A 19,775-nucleotide genomic window follows, 5' to 3' on the forward strand; every position below is an offset into this window, starting at 1 on the left:
AGAATGAATAGAAAATGCAATGAAAATTCTACAGCGTATATCCAAAGGAACTATGATGTATATCCTAGAAAAACTAAAGCACAAACAACATTCAGGAAAGTTTATTGAATTTTTAAAGAAAAACTGGTGAATTTCAGAATTTAATGATACCAAGAAATGAAATAAAAACAGCAGAGCTCTGAACACAAACTATTTCTTTGCACAATATACGAAAACATATGGTAACATGATCTCTGTAATGTAAACTCATTGTAAACATATTTGCATCAGTGGAGTGGACCTTGAGTGAAATTACATTTCCTGTGAAATGAAAGTAGGTGCACATAAAAAGTGAGCACCATACATAAAGTTCTAATAAACTTCAACAGCATAAAAACAGAGAAAAACTCTCAGCAAAACACTTCAGGACACTATATTGTGATGTCCAAAATATAAAGCAAATAATTACCAAGATAGATGTAAGTCATACTTTTATCACATTACACAAAAAATTGTACCATAATTAATATTTCAGGATCACTTGAAAGTGGTATAATTGCTGAAAGGAGACCCACTATATGTAAATAATGACCGAATAAAATCAGTGTGCATCAGAAACTGATAAATAAATACCATGTTAGTTACTGACTTAAGGCATTTGTGGTTAAGTACAATGCTGTCAGAGGAGGAGTATGGACTCAAGAAGGCTGGATTGCAACCAATCTAATCTTTGGACTTCGTCTGCTGATGGAGAGGTATCAACAACATGCAAGACTCACTATATTGCTTTCAATTCTGTGATTAGGATAAAGTTTAGGTTGTGCTATGACAGAATGGAATAAGCGGTAATATGAAGATGACTGAGACCTTATACAAGGTCATCAACAGTGATGCTAAAAATAGTAGTGGAAACGACCACAAGAAAAGATCAGAACCTTACACACTGTCTAGGAATGATGTGCCACCTTACGGCAGAAGAAGGATATATAACAGAAGAAGCAGTTTCTATCTGGAAGAAGGAGGCAACACTTAAGAACAAATGAGACATAGACTACATATATTTTATTTCCATTCTGACCTATGGGCATGAAACATTGACAGAGAGGCAGAAAGATGAAGTTGAATTCAGAATGGAATGGAGGGAAATTGATCAAGTTTTAACACAACTGTTCAAAACAAGAAAAGATCATTTAAGGGCAGGGGGCGGGCAAAGGGGACCTGTTGAAATTTTTGTGAAAGCAATAATGAAGAGGCAGGTGTGAATTTTGCCAAAAATAGATCTAAATTTTCAGGTCTCTAGTCATTTGTGTGGTTTTTTTCCCCCCAATTATTCTCAAGTTGAGCAATCAAACCTGTATTTTTGTAGTGGTTTTTACTTCCATTACCATGCGTAAGATAAGCTGTAGGTACACTCACCACAAGATGATCAGTGATGATATTTAGAGACACAACGAAGGAGGACATATGAATGAAAGGACACAATTGGGATTTCTTAGAAAAATAAAAACTGATATGAAGATGAAAGTTGCTCGAAGTACGTCATGTTCAATCCAACAAACACGATTTGATAATTTAGAGTATGTATATGTTTTGGCATAAAGTCAAGTGCCAACACACCAGTTGGGAATGACAAAGCAGAGAAGGCTGTGAGAAGTGGTCAGCCAATCGCACACTGACCAACGTCCCTTCCAGCATGAAGCTGCTATCCTAGTGGGCTGCCACAGTCAGGTGTGGCGCTTATGTCCTCTTCACCTAGGGGTACACTGAATCTTGTTAGGCCCTTCGACTGCAGCATCAATGTTTGCGACTTCATTAGCTAGCTCTACGTGGCACAGACTTATTCTGAAGAACATTGATTATTTTGTATGTTGCCCTTCATTTCTTGATGTAATAAAACTCATTAATATGAGTTGGTTGGTTGTTTGTCTAGCGAACCGAGTAGGCAAGATCCCTAGACACAAAAAGATTGACAACGAGGTGAACAAATCCCATAGCACCAACCTGTTAACAGAGCAATCAGCTGCCACATATATTCTTTCGTTGTGGGCTTTTGTGTTTTGATGGCACCTTAACTCTACCTTGTCTATTCTTTGCAGGGGTGTGTTTACAAGTTTTAACAGTGTCTCTCCGTGTGTTTTTTCTATTCGGTGTTTTCAGGTGGCTGTTGCAGAAATTTTCTTTGTTTGTTTGTATGCATATTTTTTATTGCTTGCATTTTCCTGTTTCAAATGAGCAACCCGCCTCTCCCCCTGCTCAGGCACTTCGGCTGCAAGCGATAAATGCAATGCAGCTAACAGATTTTTCAGTTGCAGATGCTACAGATTGCAACCCTTCTCAATATGGTACAGCAGTTACTCGCAAACCAAGCACCGAACGCTGTGCAACGTGCAACAATTGTAGCTCAATGCCGTATCACCTTTTCGCCAGTATAATGAAAACGAAGAGGAATGGTACGATTGGCTGCAGCAGTGAGAAGCCCACATCATTGCTAACAAAGTATCAGGTGCTGTGAAACTACATTACTTTTTGTCAACGGTAGGAAGTGCAGTCTTTCACCTCATTTAGAAATTTTTCCCCAACACCACTCTGAGTGAACTTTTGTATCATTAGGTTGTAGGTTCTCTAACTATTATGACCAACAAGTGAATGTGGTGGCAGCTAGGTACCAATTCTTTTGTTGCAAGAAAAGGTCAAAACAAATTTATCGTGAGTGGGTAACAGATTTGCAGGGTATGATGAGGAAATGCAAATTAAAATGTGCGTGTGGTGCTTTATATTCTGATGTTATTTGCGTGATGAGATTGTGTACAGTGTAACTGATGTCAAACTTAGAGAACAGATTTTGAAATAGTCAGATTCATCATTTCATCATGTAGTGCAAATTCTAGATCAGTATGATTCAAGTGCCGTAGCAACTGATAAATTTGAGAAGCCACCAATTTGTCAGGTTGAGTCACCCTTGTTTACAATCAACCCAGTAGGCAGCAACAGCACGCACGTGCCCAGCATGTGAACAGTTCTCTAAACAGGCGGACAAAATTAAGTCATGCCCTCAGTGCTAGTCAGGGGACAAACGCCACGACTGCCCATCCAGACAAGCACATTGTTATGCCTGTGGCAAGAAAGGTCACGCACAATCCCAAGCAAACAGTTTCTTCAATGCTACACCAGTCCAACCAACTTTTTGTTCATCTTACTTGAAAATGTGTGAAATTTGTGTTGGACAATGGTGGCTCTGTTACATTGATGAATCATAACACATATGAACTGTCAGGCTCCCCATGCCTGTCTAAATCTAGCATGCACCTGATGGCTTATACTGGACAAGACATTCCCATTCTCAGAAAATATACTTTGCCTGCCATGTATCGCTCGCATACATGAACTGTGACTTTTACTGTGCTACAATCGTGCGATTGTGAGAACATATTTGGCCTTGGTTCATTTGATTCGTTTGGCTTTCAAATTCAGGACAATGTGTTGTCAGTGACTGCATTCAGTGCCAAAGACAGTATAGCTAGCTTGCTGAAAGAATTCCCTGAACTCTTTCCTGAAGGTTTAGGCAAGGCTAACAATTTTTTTGCACATATTACTTTGAAAGACTATGCTCAGCTGAAATCTTGCCAGGCCAGAACTGTTCCCATTGCATTAAAGGACAAAGTGGCTGCTGAACTTACAGAATTGCAAGATAGCGGAGCTATTGCACCCATACAAACAGTCACTGGGCAAGTTCACTGGTTTTTTTCACATCAAACATTCAGGTCGCATTCACCTCTGTGTTGACTTAAAGTCTACAGACAACCCACAAACTGTGATTGATACTTATCCATTGGCATGCCCAGAGGATCTCGTGGACAGATTAGGCGCTGGTCTCTATTTTTCAAACATTGATTTGCGCAACACATATCTTCAAATACACTAGATAAAGAATCTCAAACCATGTGTGTTGGGAACACTCATTTGGCTTGTTTAAGTATTTGCGTTTGCCTTTTGGCAGTGCTTCCGTACCCGCCATTTTCCACTGGTATTTGGAACAACTGACTACTCATGTACCAAACTGTTCAAACTATTTGCACGTATTGTCGTAGCAGGCATACACCTGAAGAACACCTTGCAAATTTACATGCTTTCGTGTATTACCTGATGCAGGACTAAAGTGTAGACTGGATAAATGTGATTTTTTTTAAAACCTGAGTTGCAGTATCTTGGTCATATCATAAATAGTCAAGGTGTACATCCTCTTCAGTCACATTTGTTAGCCATGTGTGACCTGACAGTTCCTCGCAATGTCACAGAATTGCAGTCAGTCTTCGGGAAAATTAACTATTATATTCGGTTCATGCCTAATGCTGCACAAATCGCAGCTCCATTGCATCGCAAGACCGTCCCCTTTATTTGGACATATGAGTGCCAAAAAGCTTTTAAAACACTTAAAGATGCGTTGCTCAGTGATTGATGCTCTTGGTTCATTTTGATCCTGACAAACCATTTGTGTTGCAAGTTGACGCTTCCTCTTACGGAATCGATGAAGTGCTTTTGCACAGTTTTGGTGATAGAGAAAGGCCTATTGATTTCACATCAAAAGTGTTCTCCACAACTATTCATAACTAGAGAAAGAGGCACTGGCTACTTTTTATGGTGCCAGCAAACTCCATCACTATTTGTATGGCAGAAAATTCTACTCAGTAATAGATCACAAGTCATTGCAGTCCTTGTTTCATTTGATGAAGCCGGTTCCTGTATGAATTGTCCAAAAATTGCTAAGATGGGCTTTGTTGTTGTCTCAATACCAGTACGAGATTGTGTATCAGGTCTATCATCCGACAACTCAACATGGTAATGCTGACATACTTTCACGTCTTCTAATTGGCCCTGATACATACTCTTACGCTTCTGCTGCATCTTGTTGTCACATTGATGCTCACGATTCTGAATTGTTTCAATCCTTTCCTGTAAACTATAGGAAATAGCACAGACCATGAAGCTGATTCAGATTTGAACATTTTGCTTAAATACATTCGCACATCTTGGCCTCACTCATTGCATAGCATAAAGAACGCTGTAGGGCACTGATACTTTGCACGTTGGCACAGCCTCCCTATACAGAAAGGTGTGATTCTTGTTCGAAATGATAGTGGACAGTCACATGTGTTGACCCCCAAAGCTTTGCAGAAAGAATTGTTGCAGTTACTTAACCAAGAACACTTGGGGATTGTTCATATGTAACAGTTAGCGTGTTGATACTGTACTTGGCAGGGTATGGACACCCAAGTAGAAAAGATAACATCACAGTGTCACGCATGTGTGGAAAATCAGCCTGCTCCACCACAAAATTCTCTGCTTGGCCTAAGTCCCAATCACCATGGCAATGTGCACACACAGACTTTGCTGGGCCTTTTTGGAATACTCCCAGGTTGATTGTGCTGGGCCTTTTTGGAATACTCGCAGGTTGATTGTGGTGGACTCTTACAGCAAGTTTCCTTTTGCTGTGCCAATGAACTCGACAGCATCATGTAGCACATTTCAGGCATTGTCCTTTGTTTTGTGTCCCTAAGGTTTGCCTGAAGTCATAGTGTCCGACAATGGCCCTCAGTTCAAATCAAATGAATCTGAAACATTCTGTGAACGCAATGGCATATAGCATCTAACTAGTGCACCGTTCCATCCACAGTCAAACGGCAAAGCGAAAAATTTTGTCAGATCCTTCAAGCAGCAGATGGCCAAACTTTACATTGCACTCACCTGGGACTACTGTGATGTCATCTGTTCTATTTGGGTGTCCATACCCTGCTAAGTACAGTATTAACACGCTAACTGTTTTGTACGAACAATTACAAAGTGTACTCAATGAAGTAACTGCAACACTTATTTTTGCAAAGCTTTGGGAGTCAACACATTCACGACTGTCATTTTGAACAAGAACCACTTGCTGTATAGCGAGGCTATGCCAACATGCAAAGTATTGGTGCACTACAGAGTTCTTTATGCAATTATTTCTCACCTCCTACTGTTCTCATCCACAAGATGGACCATCACTGGTGTAGTGCTTCACGGCCGCCGCCAATGGACACTACTCCACCCTCCTCAGCATCCGATACCAAAGGAAGGCCACAAGTGTCACTTTGCGTGTTTCTCAGGGTTTTTAGCAGCAGCAGATGGTGCAAGCATGGCGAGATCCTTTTTCGACTTGGTGTGCATGCAGTTATCTCATTTTAGGACCAGACAGACTGCAGTGCTGACATCACAATCAAATTTGCCACTGTCACATGCATGGTGATCTTTCTATATCTCTTCCCCCAGCCTCACGGATCCCGAGGACAGCGCAGCCACAGCAGCTGCCAGAGGGTGTCATCACGCCCCCAACGCCACAGCGGCAGACACTTCCCACATCTTGTAAAAGGCCTCAGGAGATGGACATGTTTCCTTCAGGGTGTTTTCCTGGGGACGTTTCCACCAGAGCAAAGGCCGGATAGCGGGATAGGACCCGAAGTCTGACGTCCCCTGCAGCCACAGCCTACAGTCCATCAGAGGGTCCAAGCTCCTGCTACCCCTCCCATTGCCATGCTCTGTATTTGTTTGACGATGGTCTGTTGCTTGGGAGGGAGGGGGGGGGGGGGGAGTGGAACGTTACAGTGTAAAGTCAAGCGCTGGCACGCCAGCCGGGAACAAGAAAGCAGAGAAGACTGTGAGAAGGGGTCAGCCAATCACACGCTGACCGACCTCCCTTTCAGCACACGACAACGCAACAGCAGCGGCCCCTAGGTGAAGAGGACGTAAGTGCCGCGCCCGACTGGTAGCAGCCCACTTGGATAGCAGCTTCAATGTTAGGCTCTTCAACAGCAGCGCCAACATTAGCAACTTTGTTAGCTAGCTCTATGTAGCACAGTCTTGTATTTGCCTATTCTGAAGAAGACTGATTATTTTGTATGTTGCCCTTTGCTTGCGAGACACATCTAGGAAAGTTAAGTATTGTAATTTTCTTGTTCTAATAAAACTCATTAATAAGAGTTGTTTGTTTCTTTGTGTAACGAACTGAGTAGGCACAACAGTATGTATAAGCTCATTATGAACTTCACCCCAGTCAGTATTTTATTAAACTGTCAATGACATGTTCTCTTACTGTGTCACTGACTAGCCTCAAACTTCCTCACAAATATATAACCGTATGATGCATGTCAGTAACTAGATAATGTGATACAAAAATCTAATACATTTTCTCCCATGAGATTATGATCCTGAGTCACTTATGTAAGGAAGTAGGGTGAAATGTTAAGTGAAACATGGTTTGTCTCTAAATTATGTTTTATTGTTGAATAAAAGTGTACATGAGAAACAAATTTTCTAATCCAAAAATATCTATTGCTCCAATCTTTTGTCATATTTGTCACTTTTCAGAACAATTATTTTTTCAAACATTTCATCACGCAGTTCATAGGCATTCAAACATTGGGAAGTTCAGATCAAATAACAACAATGATAGTGTAGTTAACAAAATTTGGAATATTTATTGTTGTTAACACATGAAAGAACACGTTTCACAGATGCTGAGAAAGATAGCACCATGTTGTTTCTTCCGAAATTTCAGGGCAATGATCTGACACATTCAACTAAAACTCTTCTCCAGCAAAAAATTGAGAAATTGTCAATTCTGCTACAGCTTTTGATGAGTAACTTTGTTTTAGTTCTCTTATCTGGTTCAACAGCAAAAAATTAATTTTCTTTTTTGCAACTTCATTATCAGAGATGTCACCCAATTTCTGCAACATTTCTTTGACTGCTGTAAGACTGAGGTCTGTTATAAGCCTCCCTCGATCATGCACAGCAATGCATTTATTTTTACATCATGGGTAAGACAGTGCTGTAATAGATGCACATTTTGCCTTTGCTATAGAAAGTCAAGAAAAGTCTTCAAATCGTCTTTCGACACTTTCACAGTAGGAAATTGTCAGTGCACCATACTATTTAATTCTTTTCTGCCCAACAGGAGTTTGAAGTCCCATCCACTTTCTAGGATCATGAAACTGCAGATACCGCAAGGAGCTGAATTCATACATTAGCATCCTTTTGGGATGACTGTACCTCTGTTTCAGCATTGGAAACTTTTCGGCCACGATAGTTCAACATTTCTACCTACAAAGGAGAGAGAAAACAACAAACTTGGCTCTGCTGATGTGAAAGGATGTTACTGTGAGTGTTTTGATATTTATAATCTAGTTTCATATTGTTTTAGTTACTGTAAATTGGTATTGCTAATGCATTACTTTGTTTTTAGCTCTTAAGTAATATTCTCCATGTAAATTAAATCCATTGGTACAGTTTTCCATAGTTTAGGCAGGAAAAGGTTGAGAGGCCTGTCACCCAGTTTTTGCATTCTTTTACATCGAGCCATCATGCATGGAACAAAAAGCCCTATGTAACTGTATCGACTTACCTCAGATCGAATAAATTTGTTTCATTGCATTGTCGTACAAACTATTCCATCTTTTAATGCCAAGCCTGCTTACAGTCGGTCCTAAAACAGTTTCAATTGTTTCACATTGCTTTGAGTGTCAAGCATCATTCCTCAAAGTGTTACATTCTTTTATAGTTTTGCGACGTACTTTGGCTCAAGTTATGGATTCTCCATTTTCATCAATGTTCTGAAGGATATGATGAGCACCACTTGAAGTGCCCAAATGTAGTTTGTGTATGTGGGTGGCGGCAGGGAGGGGGGGGGGGGGGGGGGGACAAACAAGCACATGCCCCCCTACCCACACACACACACACACACACACACAGAGATATATATATATATTTTTTCTGCTCAATTTCAGTTTGAAGTATGAACACTTACTATCGAATAGTGTCAGTGACAATGGCAAATAGTTTTCATCTAAGCTGCTTGACGTCTCTGTTTTAAGAGATATTAGACAAAGTCTGTTTATGTAGACTACTACCAGTCATTGAGTCATTAATTTGTTCACTCCTTTTGTAGCACTACAGGCACAAGAGACTTGCGTAGTTACCGTATTTACTCGAATCTAAGCCGCATCCGAAAAAAGAGACTCGAAATCAAGGAAAAAAAATTTTCCCGAATCTAAGCCGTTCCTGAAATTTGAGACTCGAGATTCAAGGTGAGAGAAAAGTTTTAGACCGCCCCTCCAAATTGAAAAACAGTTGGTCCATTGTAACGTGAAACACAATTGAGGTCGAATGGATGAAGATACAGCTACAGTAGTTTGGTTCGAGCCGTAAGCTTAACAGTTAAGCTTTACCAGGTAGCCATTGCTATGTGTCAGGCATTCCGTCCATGTTTATATGGGTACCCTTCCTTTTTCGTGTGCTTCGTCTGATTTGAATCGATTGCTTATTTTGCTTTGATCTGATAAGTGCCAATCTCTTTGTTATAGGTGTTTATGTCACTCTAAGCTGAAAATGCATTATTGTACTGTGTCATGAATTGTTTGTTACATTCTGATAATGCGTGTTTACGACCTATCGCCGCTCGCAGCAAGGCTTGCTTTTGTGCGCGCTACCGCGGCTTACAATTAAAAAAAGAAAAAAAATAGAGGAATTGTCTCATAAGCGAAACAATGGCGAGAGTCTGCTATTTGTTGTTACTTAAACTGCTGCTTTCTTTGATAATGATCAACAAGAACCAAATAATAGACTGCATACGATAGATGATGCTCTGAACGAGAGTTAAGCGAAAATTTTTCTCCGTTTGAAATTCTTTGCAGACGACTCTTTAGTACATTACATTCTGCACAGAAATTAGGGTCATCTTAGATTTAAAAATCTAGTCAGTTGCCGTGCTTAGTTTCTGACTGTATCACTATTCAGCATAAGAATAATACGAATATAAACATGACATGATATGTATATTCTTCTGCGTTTGCTGTTCTAGTTTCATAGTTTATTAGGCAGACAGGATTTAAATGAAGTAGCAGCAAACACGAAAGAATACATGGCGTAATGTTTACATTCTTCTACCTTTTAATTTATTAATGATGCAGAGGTTTTGGCGCCAGCATTTATCTTTGTGCCTGCAAAGCATACCTGTGTTGCGCAACATATGTTTGATGGCAGAAGTTGTTTGTGGTGACACCTACCAACATTTTTCAGAACTTCTGCTTACTTTGCACTCGATTCTAAGCTGCAGGCAGTTTTTTGGATTACAAAAACCGGAAAAAAAAGTGCGGCTTAGATTCGAGTAAATACGGTATATGGAATGGATCCACATCCTTTAGGTTTGGCAGCCCTGGTACAACTGAAGAAGACATTGCAAATTAGCATCTCTTGGCTGCTTTCTTATCTTCGCCTAGTTATGTGCATTGCTTCTACATGTTGGGAGTCCGCCCCGGTAGCTGAGTGGTCAGCGTGACAGACTGTCAATCCTAAGGGCCCGGGTTCGATTCCCGGCTGGATCGGAAATTTTCTCCGCTCAGGGATTGGGTGTTGTGTTGTCCTAGTCACCATCATTTCATCCCCATCGACACGCAGGTCGCCGAAGTGGCGTCAAATCGAAAGACCTGCACCAGGCGAACGGTCTACCCGACGGGAGGCCCTAGCCACACGACATTTCCATTTTTACATGTTGGGAGGATGAGGGATGGGAGGAAGTACTGCCAAGAGTAGAGCTCAGATGAACTGGACTGTGTCACCAAAGTAACTGCAAAGACCATTCGCCTGTGTCGTATTTCTAACACTGTAGAGTAAATAAAGCTATACACAACCAAAATTTTTGTTCCAACACCACAATGCTTTACTAAGCATTATCCTGTAGACTCCTACAACCTCTAAACTGACTTTTCAGCTCATTATATGGGCACTTGCAGTTTAACATGGACTTGGAACAACATTTATGAATGATTGCCAGAGGGAAGTAAGTGATATGTGAACAATTTGTAGTCTAGCAGCTGTACACTGTGTCCCAAAGTCATATGACCATAATGAAAATTGATTAAGTATCTATGAAGCAGGAAGCTCACTGTGTCTCAGGAACAAACACTAGTCTATGTTATTCGTTAGTTAAATGACTAATAATAAACAATACTTATTTATTTTCACAAGGATGAATAATCCCTTTAAATGCAAATAATTTATTCATGAATAAAAATTTTAGAATCATCTATTTATTCAAATAGTTATCTAGTTAGAAATTGATTTGAATAATGCCCATCTCCGCTTTTAAGTCTATACTCACAAATGGAATGACATATACTGGCTTTCTGAACTTTAAAACAGGGTCCTTCAACAAGAGAGACAGACTGGGAAAAATGAAGGAGTGCCATACTACTGAATAAAGGAAGCATTGCTTTAATTACACAAAGTGTCAATTGTGATTGTTTCTCAACAGTTGTTGAATTCACTTACCTGTCCATACCCAACAATGACAAATTAGATGATCCAGATATTGCACACTTATTTTACTAAAGTAAAGTAACACAATTTTGTTTAATGTTTCAAAACCTGTTAACTCACAGCTGAATCTGTGGGCAAATGTTCCTCCCAGTCCTTGCCATGGAACGATCCTCCACTGTTCCACCGAAACTCACTCATTGCTCCTCCTTTCGCAAGTTCTGGACAAACAGATAACAAAATAAATAAAGTGAAAAGGTTTAGCTAACAACAAAAATCATCATTATTGTTATTTAATATCTTACAGCTTAAACCTTACATTACAGCCACTATTCCCTTTAACATCTAGGAGATATGAAGCTAATATGAATGTATGTACAACACTTCTAACAAATAGTGGAATCTAAAATTTTGAAAGAATTTATATTACAATTAAATAATGCACACGACATGAGCTGTAATTGCAACTGCCAAGAAAAATTTCCATGCAGTTTCAGTGTGTACTTGTGGCACAGTTTTTGTTTTTTTCATTTTGTGGCTGTTACAGAGTCATAAGATCCCAATTTATTATTGTTTGAAACATGTGTTAACACTGTAATTAGATGCCTACACAGCAATATTAACTGAGTAATTATTGTTGACTTTTTCATTTGTAGAATTGTAGTCTGAAATGGAAGTGAAACTCAAGCCTATTAGCTCTACATAATATGTAAAGAAACATCCTGTTACCCACCTGATACTGCAGTTTTAAATTCACTGTCTATCCATTTTGAGTGTTGGAATTTGTATTAACATGCTGATGCAGACTTCAACTTGGTAACAGTTTCCACTTTCACTGAGTCTGAGTCGATTATTCACAGAGAACTGCATTAATTAGAGATTTCATGATGCAAAGTCGATGTTTCAAAGCCTCCCAGAAATACTTATTCACATTAAAACCAAGATTCTGAGCATGGTATTCTCTAACTGAAATCTTTTCAGTAAGTACTTATACAACTGTATACTATGAAATATGGCCGAGTACCCCTCCATACTAATAGATAAGATATTATGGCCCCCTCCCCCCTACCCCCACAATCAACCAATGGCCTATACTTCCTAATGGAAGTTTCAAGTAGGATCGCACAGGCACTTTCTTTGATGACTCAGGAGTCCAATGGGAGGACCCACGGTGCTCCCACAGGTTGAAGCAAGTGTATATTACCTCAAAGACTGATTCATCAGAGGCACAGATACAACCATACTCTGCAAGCCACTAGAGGCACATGGCAGAGGGTATGACCCACTGTACCAGTTATTAGAGTCTCTTTCTGTTCCATTCATGCATGGAACATTTGAAGAATAACTGATCGAATGCCTCTGTGCATGCAGTAATTATTGTAACCTTATCCTCATGATCCCTACGTGAGCAATACATAGGGGATTGTAGTATATTCCTACAGTAATCATTTAAAGCGGTTCTTGAAACTTTGTTAGTAGTCTACCACTTGCTTTACCCATGACTAAATCCATCAGATCATCCTGTTTCATATTCCTACAAAGTGTTACACCCAAGTAACTGTATGAGTTGGCCAATTCCAACAGTGACTCACTGATATCATAGTCTTAACATACTAGGTTTTTTCGTTTTTTGAATTGCAAAAATTTACATTTCTGAACATTTACAGTAAGTTGTCCATCTCTGTATCGCTTTGAAATCTTATCAAGATCTGAATGAATATTTATGCAGCTTCTTTCAGAAAGTACTTCATTACAGATAAGTGGATCACCTGTAAAAATCCTGATACTATTAATATCATCTGCAAGGTCATTAATATATTTAATACACAACATGAACATCAAGGGTAACAACACACTTACTTGGGGCACACCTAAAGTTACGTCTACATCTGACGAACACTCTCCATCCAAGATAACATGCTGTGTTGTGTCCCTCTACCAAAACGTCCTCCATCCAATCACAAATTTCACTTGATACTCCATATGCTTGTACTTTTGACAGTAAGTGTAAGTGTGATATTGAGCCAAATGATTTTCGGAAATCAAGAAATACAGCATCTACCTGATTGCCTTGATCCAAAGCTTTCAGTATGCCATGTGAGGAAAGTGTGAGTTGGGTTTCACATGATTGAGGTTTTCGAAAGCCTTGCTGGGTGGTATTGAGAAGGTCATTCTGTTCAAGATTCCACAGTATGTTTGAGCTCAGAATATGTTCTAAGATTATACAACAAATTTATGTCATGGATATTGGACAGTAGTTTTTATGGATCACTTGTACTACCCTTCTTGTAGACGGGTGGACCTGTGCCTTTTTCCAAGAATTGAGCATGCTTATTTGTTCGATGGCTTTACAACAGATTAAAGTTAGAAGAGGGGCTAACTCGCGTCAAATTCAGTACAGAATCTGACAGATATTCCATTGGACCCTGGAGCTTTGTTCAATTTTAACGATATCAGCTGTTTCTCAACACCACTGACACTAATACTTATTTCATTCATCTTTTCAGTGGTTCCAGGATTAAACTGAGCCCATTCTCCTGGGTTTTCCTCCAAAAAGAAACATTTGAAAACTGAGTTAAGCATTTCTTCTTTTGCTTTGCTACCCTCAATTTCAGCTCCTGTCTCATTTGCTAGGGAATGGACACTAACTTTGGTGCCATTGACAGGCTTTATATACAATCAGAAATTCTTTGGGTTCTGTGGAAGATTACTTAACAATACTCTGCTATGGTAGTCACCGAAGGCATCATGCATTGCTCTCTTGACAGCTGAATGCATTTCATTCAACAGCTCTCTATCTGTAGCCCTATGTTTTGTTTTACACCTATTATGCAGTAATCTTTATTTCTTTAGAAGCTTCTTTACAGTGACTGTATACCACAGAGATTCCCTCCCATTTTGAACTCTTCTACTGTGTACAGACCTAACCAGTGCATGGTCAACTATTCTTTTAAACTTGAGTCATAATTCCTCTACATGCTCCTGCCCTGTGCTGAAAGTTTCCTCACTGAAATGTAACACTACTGATTTTTGATCTAGTTTGGAGAAAATGGAAATGAAGTCCCATGCTACTTGACAGAGCATAGGGGAACCATTCGGGAGACCAGCAACACCGTACTAGGCAAGGTCTTAATGGAGATGGTTTGCAGTTGCCTTCCTCCGACCGTAATGGGGATGAATGATGATGATGATGATGATGATGATGATGATGACGATGACGACACAACACCCAGTCATCTCGGGGAAGGTGGAAATCCCTGACCCCGGCGGGAATCAAACTCATGACCCCGTGCTCAGGAAGCGAGAACACTACCGCAAGACCACGAGTGGCGGACTTTATCTAGTTTACTGAACATATATATCTTTCTGCTTGCTATAGTTGTGCTTTGAACTTTAGTAATCATACTTGCCACACCCACATCATGGTCACTTATGGCAGTTTAGATGTGGATATCCTCAAAGAGGTCAGATATATTTGTTGGATCCAATATATTTTCATCGTAAGTGGGGGTTCCTAACTATCTGTTGGTAGATTTCAGAGAAGGCATTTAGTAAAGTTTCACAGGATGTCTTATCATGCCCACCATCACTAACAAAACTGTAATTTTCCCAATTAATTGTTGGATCATTTAAGTCTCCACCAATGAGTTCAGTATGGCTGGAGAATTTAAATACAAGTGAACTGAGGTTTTCTCTGAAGTTTTCGGTTACACTAGGAGAGGAGTTTGATGGGTGTCAGAAGGATCCAATTATTTTATGCCCACCCCTGATGCTGAGTCTTGCCCAAACAATCTCACATGCAGCTTCAATTTCTACCTCCGTGGATTTGTTTCTTGTCTACTGCGATAAATACACCACCTCCATTTCCCATTTGCCTAGCCTTTCGATACACACTCAAATTTTCCCCAAAAATATCACTGCCATCAATTTCAGGATTCAACCAGCTTTCTGCACCTAATAGTATGTGAGTTTCATTGCTTTTCATGAGCACTTCAAACTTTGGCACTTTGTTGCAGTTTACTATTAGGATTTTAATACTCTCACCTGTGAGAGGCATTTCTTTAATCTTACACTGATATTTATGGGTTTCCCACATATATAGTTATCTGGATTGGATGGAGATTTGCCTAATCTAAAAAAACCTTGTGCACCCCGCACACAGTAAGTTAGCTGAGTAGCAGCCTCTGATGTGTAGTGCACACCTGACCCATTTAGGGGGATCCTACACTTCTCAACCCTACTGTGCAAGTCAAAAAGTCACAGAATTTTTGGAGTGTATAGTTCAGTCCTTCAACTCAACTCATAGCTAAAGAGCCATGATCAGTTCTGGGGCAAAGGTTCAAATTGTGAGCTTCATTAAAACTCCATGCGAAATGCTGGTCTTCTCAACTTTCTCTGCCAGTCACTGGAATAACCCAAGAATGACCTCGGAGCCCAGATGGCAGGCATCATTTGTTCCAACGTGTGCCACAATCTGCATCCTGTTCCCTCAATGGCTGCTCTTCAACATGTTAACATGTTGAGTGAGTGCCCCCCCCCAACATACAACCTGAGTGCACCTGGTGTCCTTTCTTTTCCCTTGTTGCCATTTCCCTAAGGGGCACCATCATTCGCTGTATATTTCAACTGCTGACAATAGACCCCTGCTCTTTTGCGTTTGCTTCGTCTCTTCCTGACTCCGGACAACACCCTGAGTTCTCCCTGGCCCTGTCCACCCTTTATAGAACGCCTAGATCTACAATTGAAACACCACTCGCAATCAGGTGGATGAGTAATGACAGATCTTGTACTTTCTGCAGAGGAGACAGGATCCACAGTAGGGGATAGTATTAGAGGTACCTCTGGTACAGATATCATGGGTACATGGCTTTTGGGAGCTCTTCAAATGCACCAATTCACAGCAATTGCCAATTGTTTAACAGTGGTCAGGGTAATTTCCACTTGCTTATGAAAGTCTATCAACTCATCCCATGTTTGAGAACAGCATTCAGAGTGGGTTTGCATTTTGGCTGGTGCAATGTATTACAAGGCAAGGAACAATGAACAAATAACTTTAAATTAAACCTGCTGATTATCTTTTAATCTGTTTAGCTAAAAAGTAGCTAATTTCCATTAAGAATTGAAGCAAATACACTACATGAGATTTTTATTAAGGCAACACAAAAACCTGTCATAAAAATTACTAGTTTCCTAAAATGTTTTGTTAATTATTATACTTGTTAGCAAACTGGAAAACAGAGTTAATTTATGATAAATGCAAGTGATTTATTGGGCTACCCCTCTTCAAGGGAAAACTAGATTTAACACAATATGTTAGTTAGAAAATCTGTTACAGTAACTAAATAACAAATGATGATTTGCTACAAATTGCTGGAAGGTTATACAAAGATAATGGTAGCTTCCGAAAATTCTCAGAAACGCAGATTTATTTGTGTTCATATACAATGAAGTTCAAGGCTGACGTGTTCTTTGGCAGAACTGTGAATCACCAACAATGATTTGCTATGAAATTAATTATGTATCCAAAACACTTGTATGATAACTTACGAGAATGTATCCAAAACACTTGTATGATAACTTATGAAAACATAGTTTCATAAGAGTCCGAAAATTCTCAAGATAACCGATCTCTCATTTTGTTGTACAATGAAATAAGACAACGATTGTATTTAATGAGGCTAGGCCTACTGTTCTCAAAATTTTTAAAAGAGCTCTATTAAGTTTAAGCCTACAATGAACAATTATAGTATGAGTTTATAACAGCACTTTCAAATGTTTGAAATTTCAAAATATATCAGAATACAAACATATATTGATACAATCAATGAAATGTTATGCAGGGATGCCACAAACAGTAAAATATGCAAATCTAGAGCTTTAAATTGGCACACAATCTTGTACACGCGGTGTCAGAAAAAGGAAGATTTCTAAGCTGGCTTTTATATATAAATAAATGTGCATATTGCATGGATTTCTCTCTTAACTGATTCTGTGCATGCTTGTACACTGGCATGCCCAAGAAGAACACTGCAGCATGAATTTCTCTCAATCAAAATCAATAAAATGTGCACCACCAACAAAGTATGTGTTTTGATTGTTGCAACATAAAGAACAGATGGGATGCTAATTTCACAGAAAAGTTGTTAAGCCAGGTGTCGTCGTGGAACTTGTTGCCTTTATTGGCGAGTTTCTTCCACCTACTGTGGTCTTCGGTGAGTTCATCCCATTTTTTTTCTGTTAATATTAAATGTGTTCATGCCACGGTTGATAAATCTCAGTCCAATGCAGGTCTTCCAGGGGGTCTATAAGTGTCCTATTCACCAAAAGTGACATTCCTTGAGAGTGGTGGTGATACTTGGTAGCTTCACAGCATTCAAGGACAATCTCATTTGTCACATGGTCCCTCCATGTTATATCTAGAATGTTTCATAAGCAACAAGGAAATTATGTTGTTGGCAAATGATGTCCAGGTCTCAACACTGTACAAGAAGGTGCTCAGTACGCATGCTTGATAGACAAGCATTTTCGCGGTCACAGTGAGGTGTTCGCTGTTCCAAACTCTGGTGTGGAGCTTCCTAGAAGTGTTCGCCGCTTTGCCAGCTATTGCATTTATTTAGTCAGCCAGAGAAAGATCTTCTGACACTAACAAGTTGAGATAGCATAATTTATCGACTACATTCAACGAAGAGCCATCTAATCTTATGGCAGGCATATGTGTATCCTTGTGCCACAATCACATTCTTCTTTAATTTCACTGATGTAGAGAAGAGCTTGAATGCAGCAGCAAATTTGTCCACAAGCCGTTGAAGACCGTCTTGAGTATATGCTATGAATGCTGCACCATCAGTGAATAAAAGGTTGCTTACAAACAAGTCCTGACAATGAAACTTCCTGTCAGATTAAAACTGTGTGTCAGACCGAGATTCAAACTCGGGACTTTTGCCTTTCGCGGGCAAGTGCTCTACCACTTGCCCGCGAAAGGCAAAGGTCCCCGAAGTTCGAGTCTCGGTCTGGCACACAGTTTTAATCTGCCAGGAAGTTTCACATCAGCGCACACTCCGCTGCAGACTGAAAACCTCATTCAAGTCCTGACAATAGCACTTGTATCTGAGTAACAAGGAGTTGTAATTTCCAATCAGCCCTAGTGTGTAGATGGATGACCAGGTTTGTTTTTCCGAAAGTAACTTTGAGAAGTAATGAGAAAAATATATCAAACAGAGCAGGGGCCAGCACACGACCTTGACAAATTCCTTCTGCACAACAAAATGATCTGATATGCTTCCTCCAAACACCACAGCACCCTCTTATTTCATCAAAATGTTATGCATTATGTTAATGGGCAAGGAAGTGGAGGGGGGTATTTTCTTTGTTATCGATATTTTGTGTGTCTGTTGTTCTCCAGCCTCAAAAAATTGTATGGAATACCTATTACTTAATAATAATACACCAGAGCTTTTTTAAAAAATATTTCATTTACTACTACTGGTTTTGAGTAATGGCTCATTGTCAAGCAGTAAATTAAATCAAGAAAGTAATGCTTGTAGATTATTTTTACAATAGTATGCATTTCATACTTTTTCTTTGTTAAATGAACAATGAGGTATTTCTGAATTAGTCTTTTGCACTGCAGCAGAGAGTGTACATTTTTTAAACTTTCTGACAAAGAGCTACTGGCAGAATTGAAACTATTAGATGCAGTTTTTTTCCACATCCCTGAACTCTCTCCTTCGCAAAGAGATTTACAGAACACAATATGTGAATGAATGGATATCTGAATCCGGCCTGAGTTGTCAGAGTTGGCAGACATATGTGTGAGAGGTGTACTTGCTTGTGTGCATGAATGGTGCGTGTTTCACTGTTTCTCTTTTGCTAATGAAGGCTGTGGCTGAAAGCTTTGTGTGAGTGTCTTAATTATGCCTATCTGCAACTTAACATGTCTTCTTTACGGTAAGTAGCAGCTTTTCTTTTCCTACATTATTTACTTCTCAACATACTGATCCCGATGATGAACACACTTCTTCCAATGAGAGACCATTTTGTTGATACCGTTCACTGTGGGTTGTCTGACTTGGTTGCTTGAGCCACAACCTGACCTCTGCTTGCACCGCTTCATCACTACCAATGTTACATCCTCAAAGGGGTTCTTTAAGTTTTGGAAACAGATGAAACTGACATGGGGACAAGTCAGGACAGTATGGAGCACGATCAATGGCAGTGAACCCAAGGTGCTGGATTGTTGCAGATGTCATGACGCTTGAGTATGGTCTGGCATTGTCATGCGGTAGGAGAGGATGTTCCAAGTGTGGACCCACTCTTTTGCAGTTGGAAACTCAATTACAGCACACTGTTTCTTATGCACTGATATTTATGTCAAACACACTATCTTATTGCACAGTACAATTCAGAGCCCTCTAGGGGCAGAGAGTTGCAACCTGTTTCAGTACAGTGGGAAAGTT

General features: G+C 39.8%; 1 protein-coding gene across 1 annotated transcript in view; it reads right to left on the minus strand.

Annotated features, from left to right (window-relative positions):
* LOC124798053 (transmembrane protein 209) overlaps positions 1-19,775 on the minus strand; it is a 139,584-nt gene that overhangs the window by 18,547 nt on the left and 101,262 nt on the right. Inside the window, exon 9 of the mRNA XM_047261279.1 lies at positions 11,443-11,540. Within this exon, the coding sequence (XP_047117235.1) occupies positions 11,443-11,540 (98 nt within the window). The remainder of the gene's footprint in view (positions 1-11,442; positions 11,541-19,775) is intronic.

The sequence above is a fragment of the Schistocerca piceifrons genome, chromosome 5, assembly GCF_021461385.2.
Source record: "Schistocerca piceifrons isolate TAMUIC-IGC-003096 chromosome 5, iqSchPice1.1, whole genome shotgun sequence".
NCBI lineage: Eukaryota > Metazoa > Arthropoda > Insecta > Orthoptera > Acrididae > Schistocerca > Schistocerca piceifrons.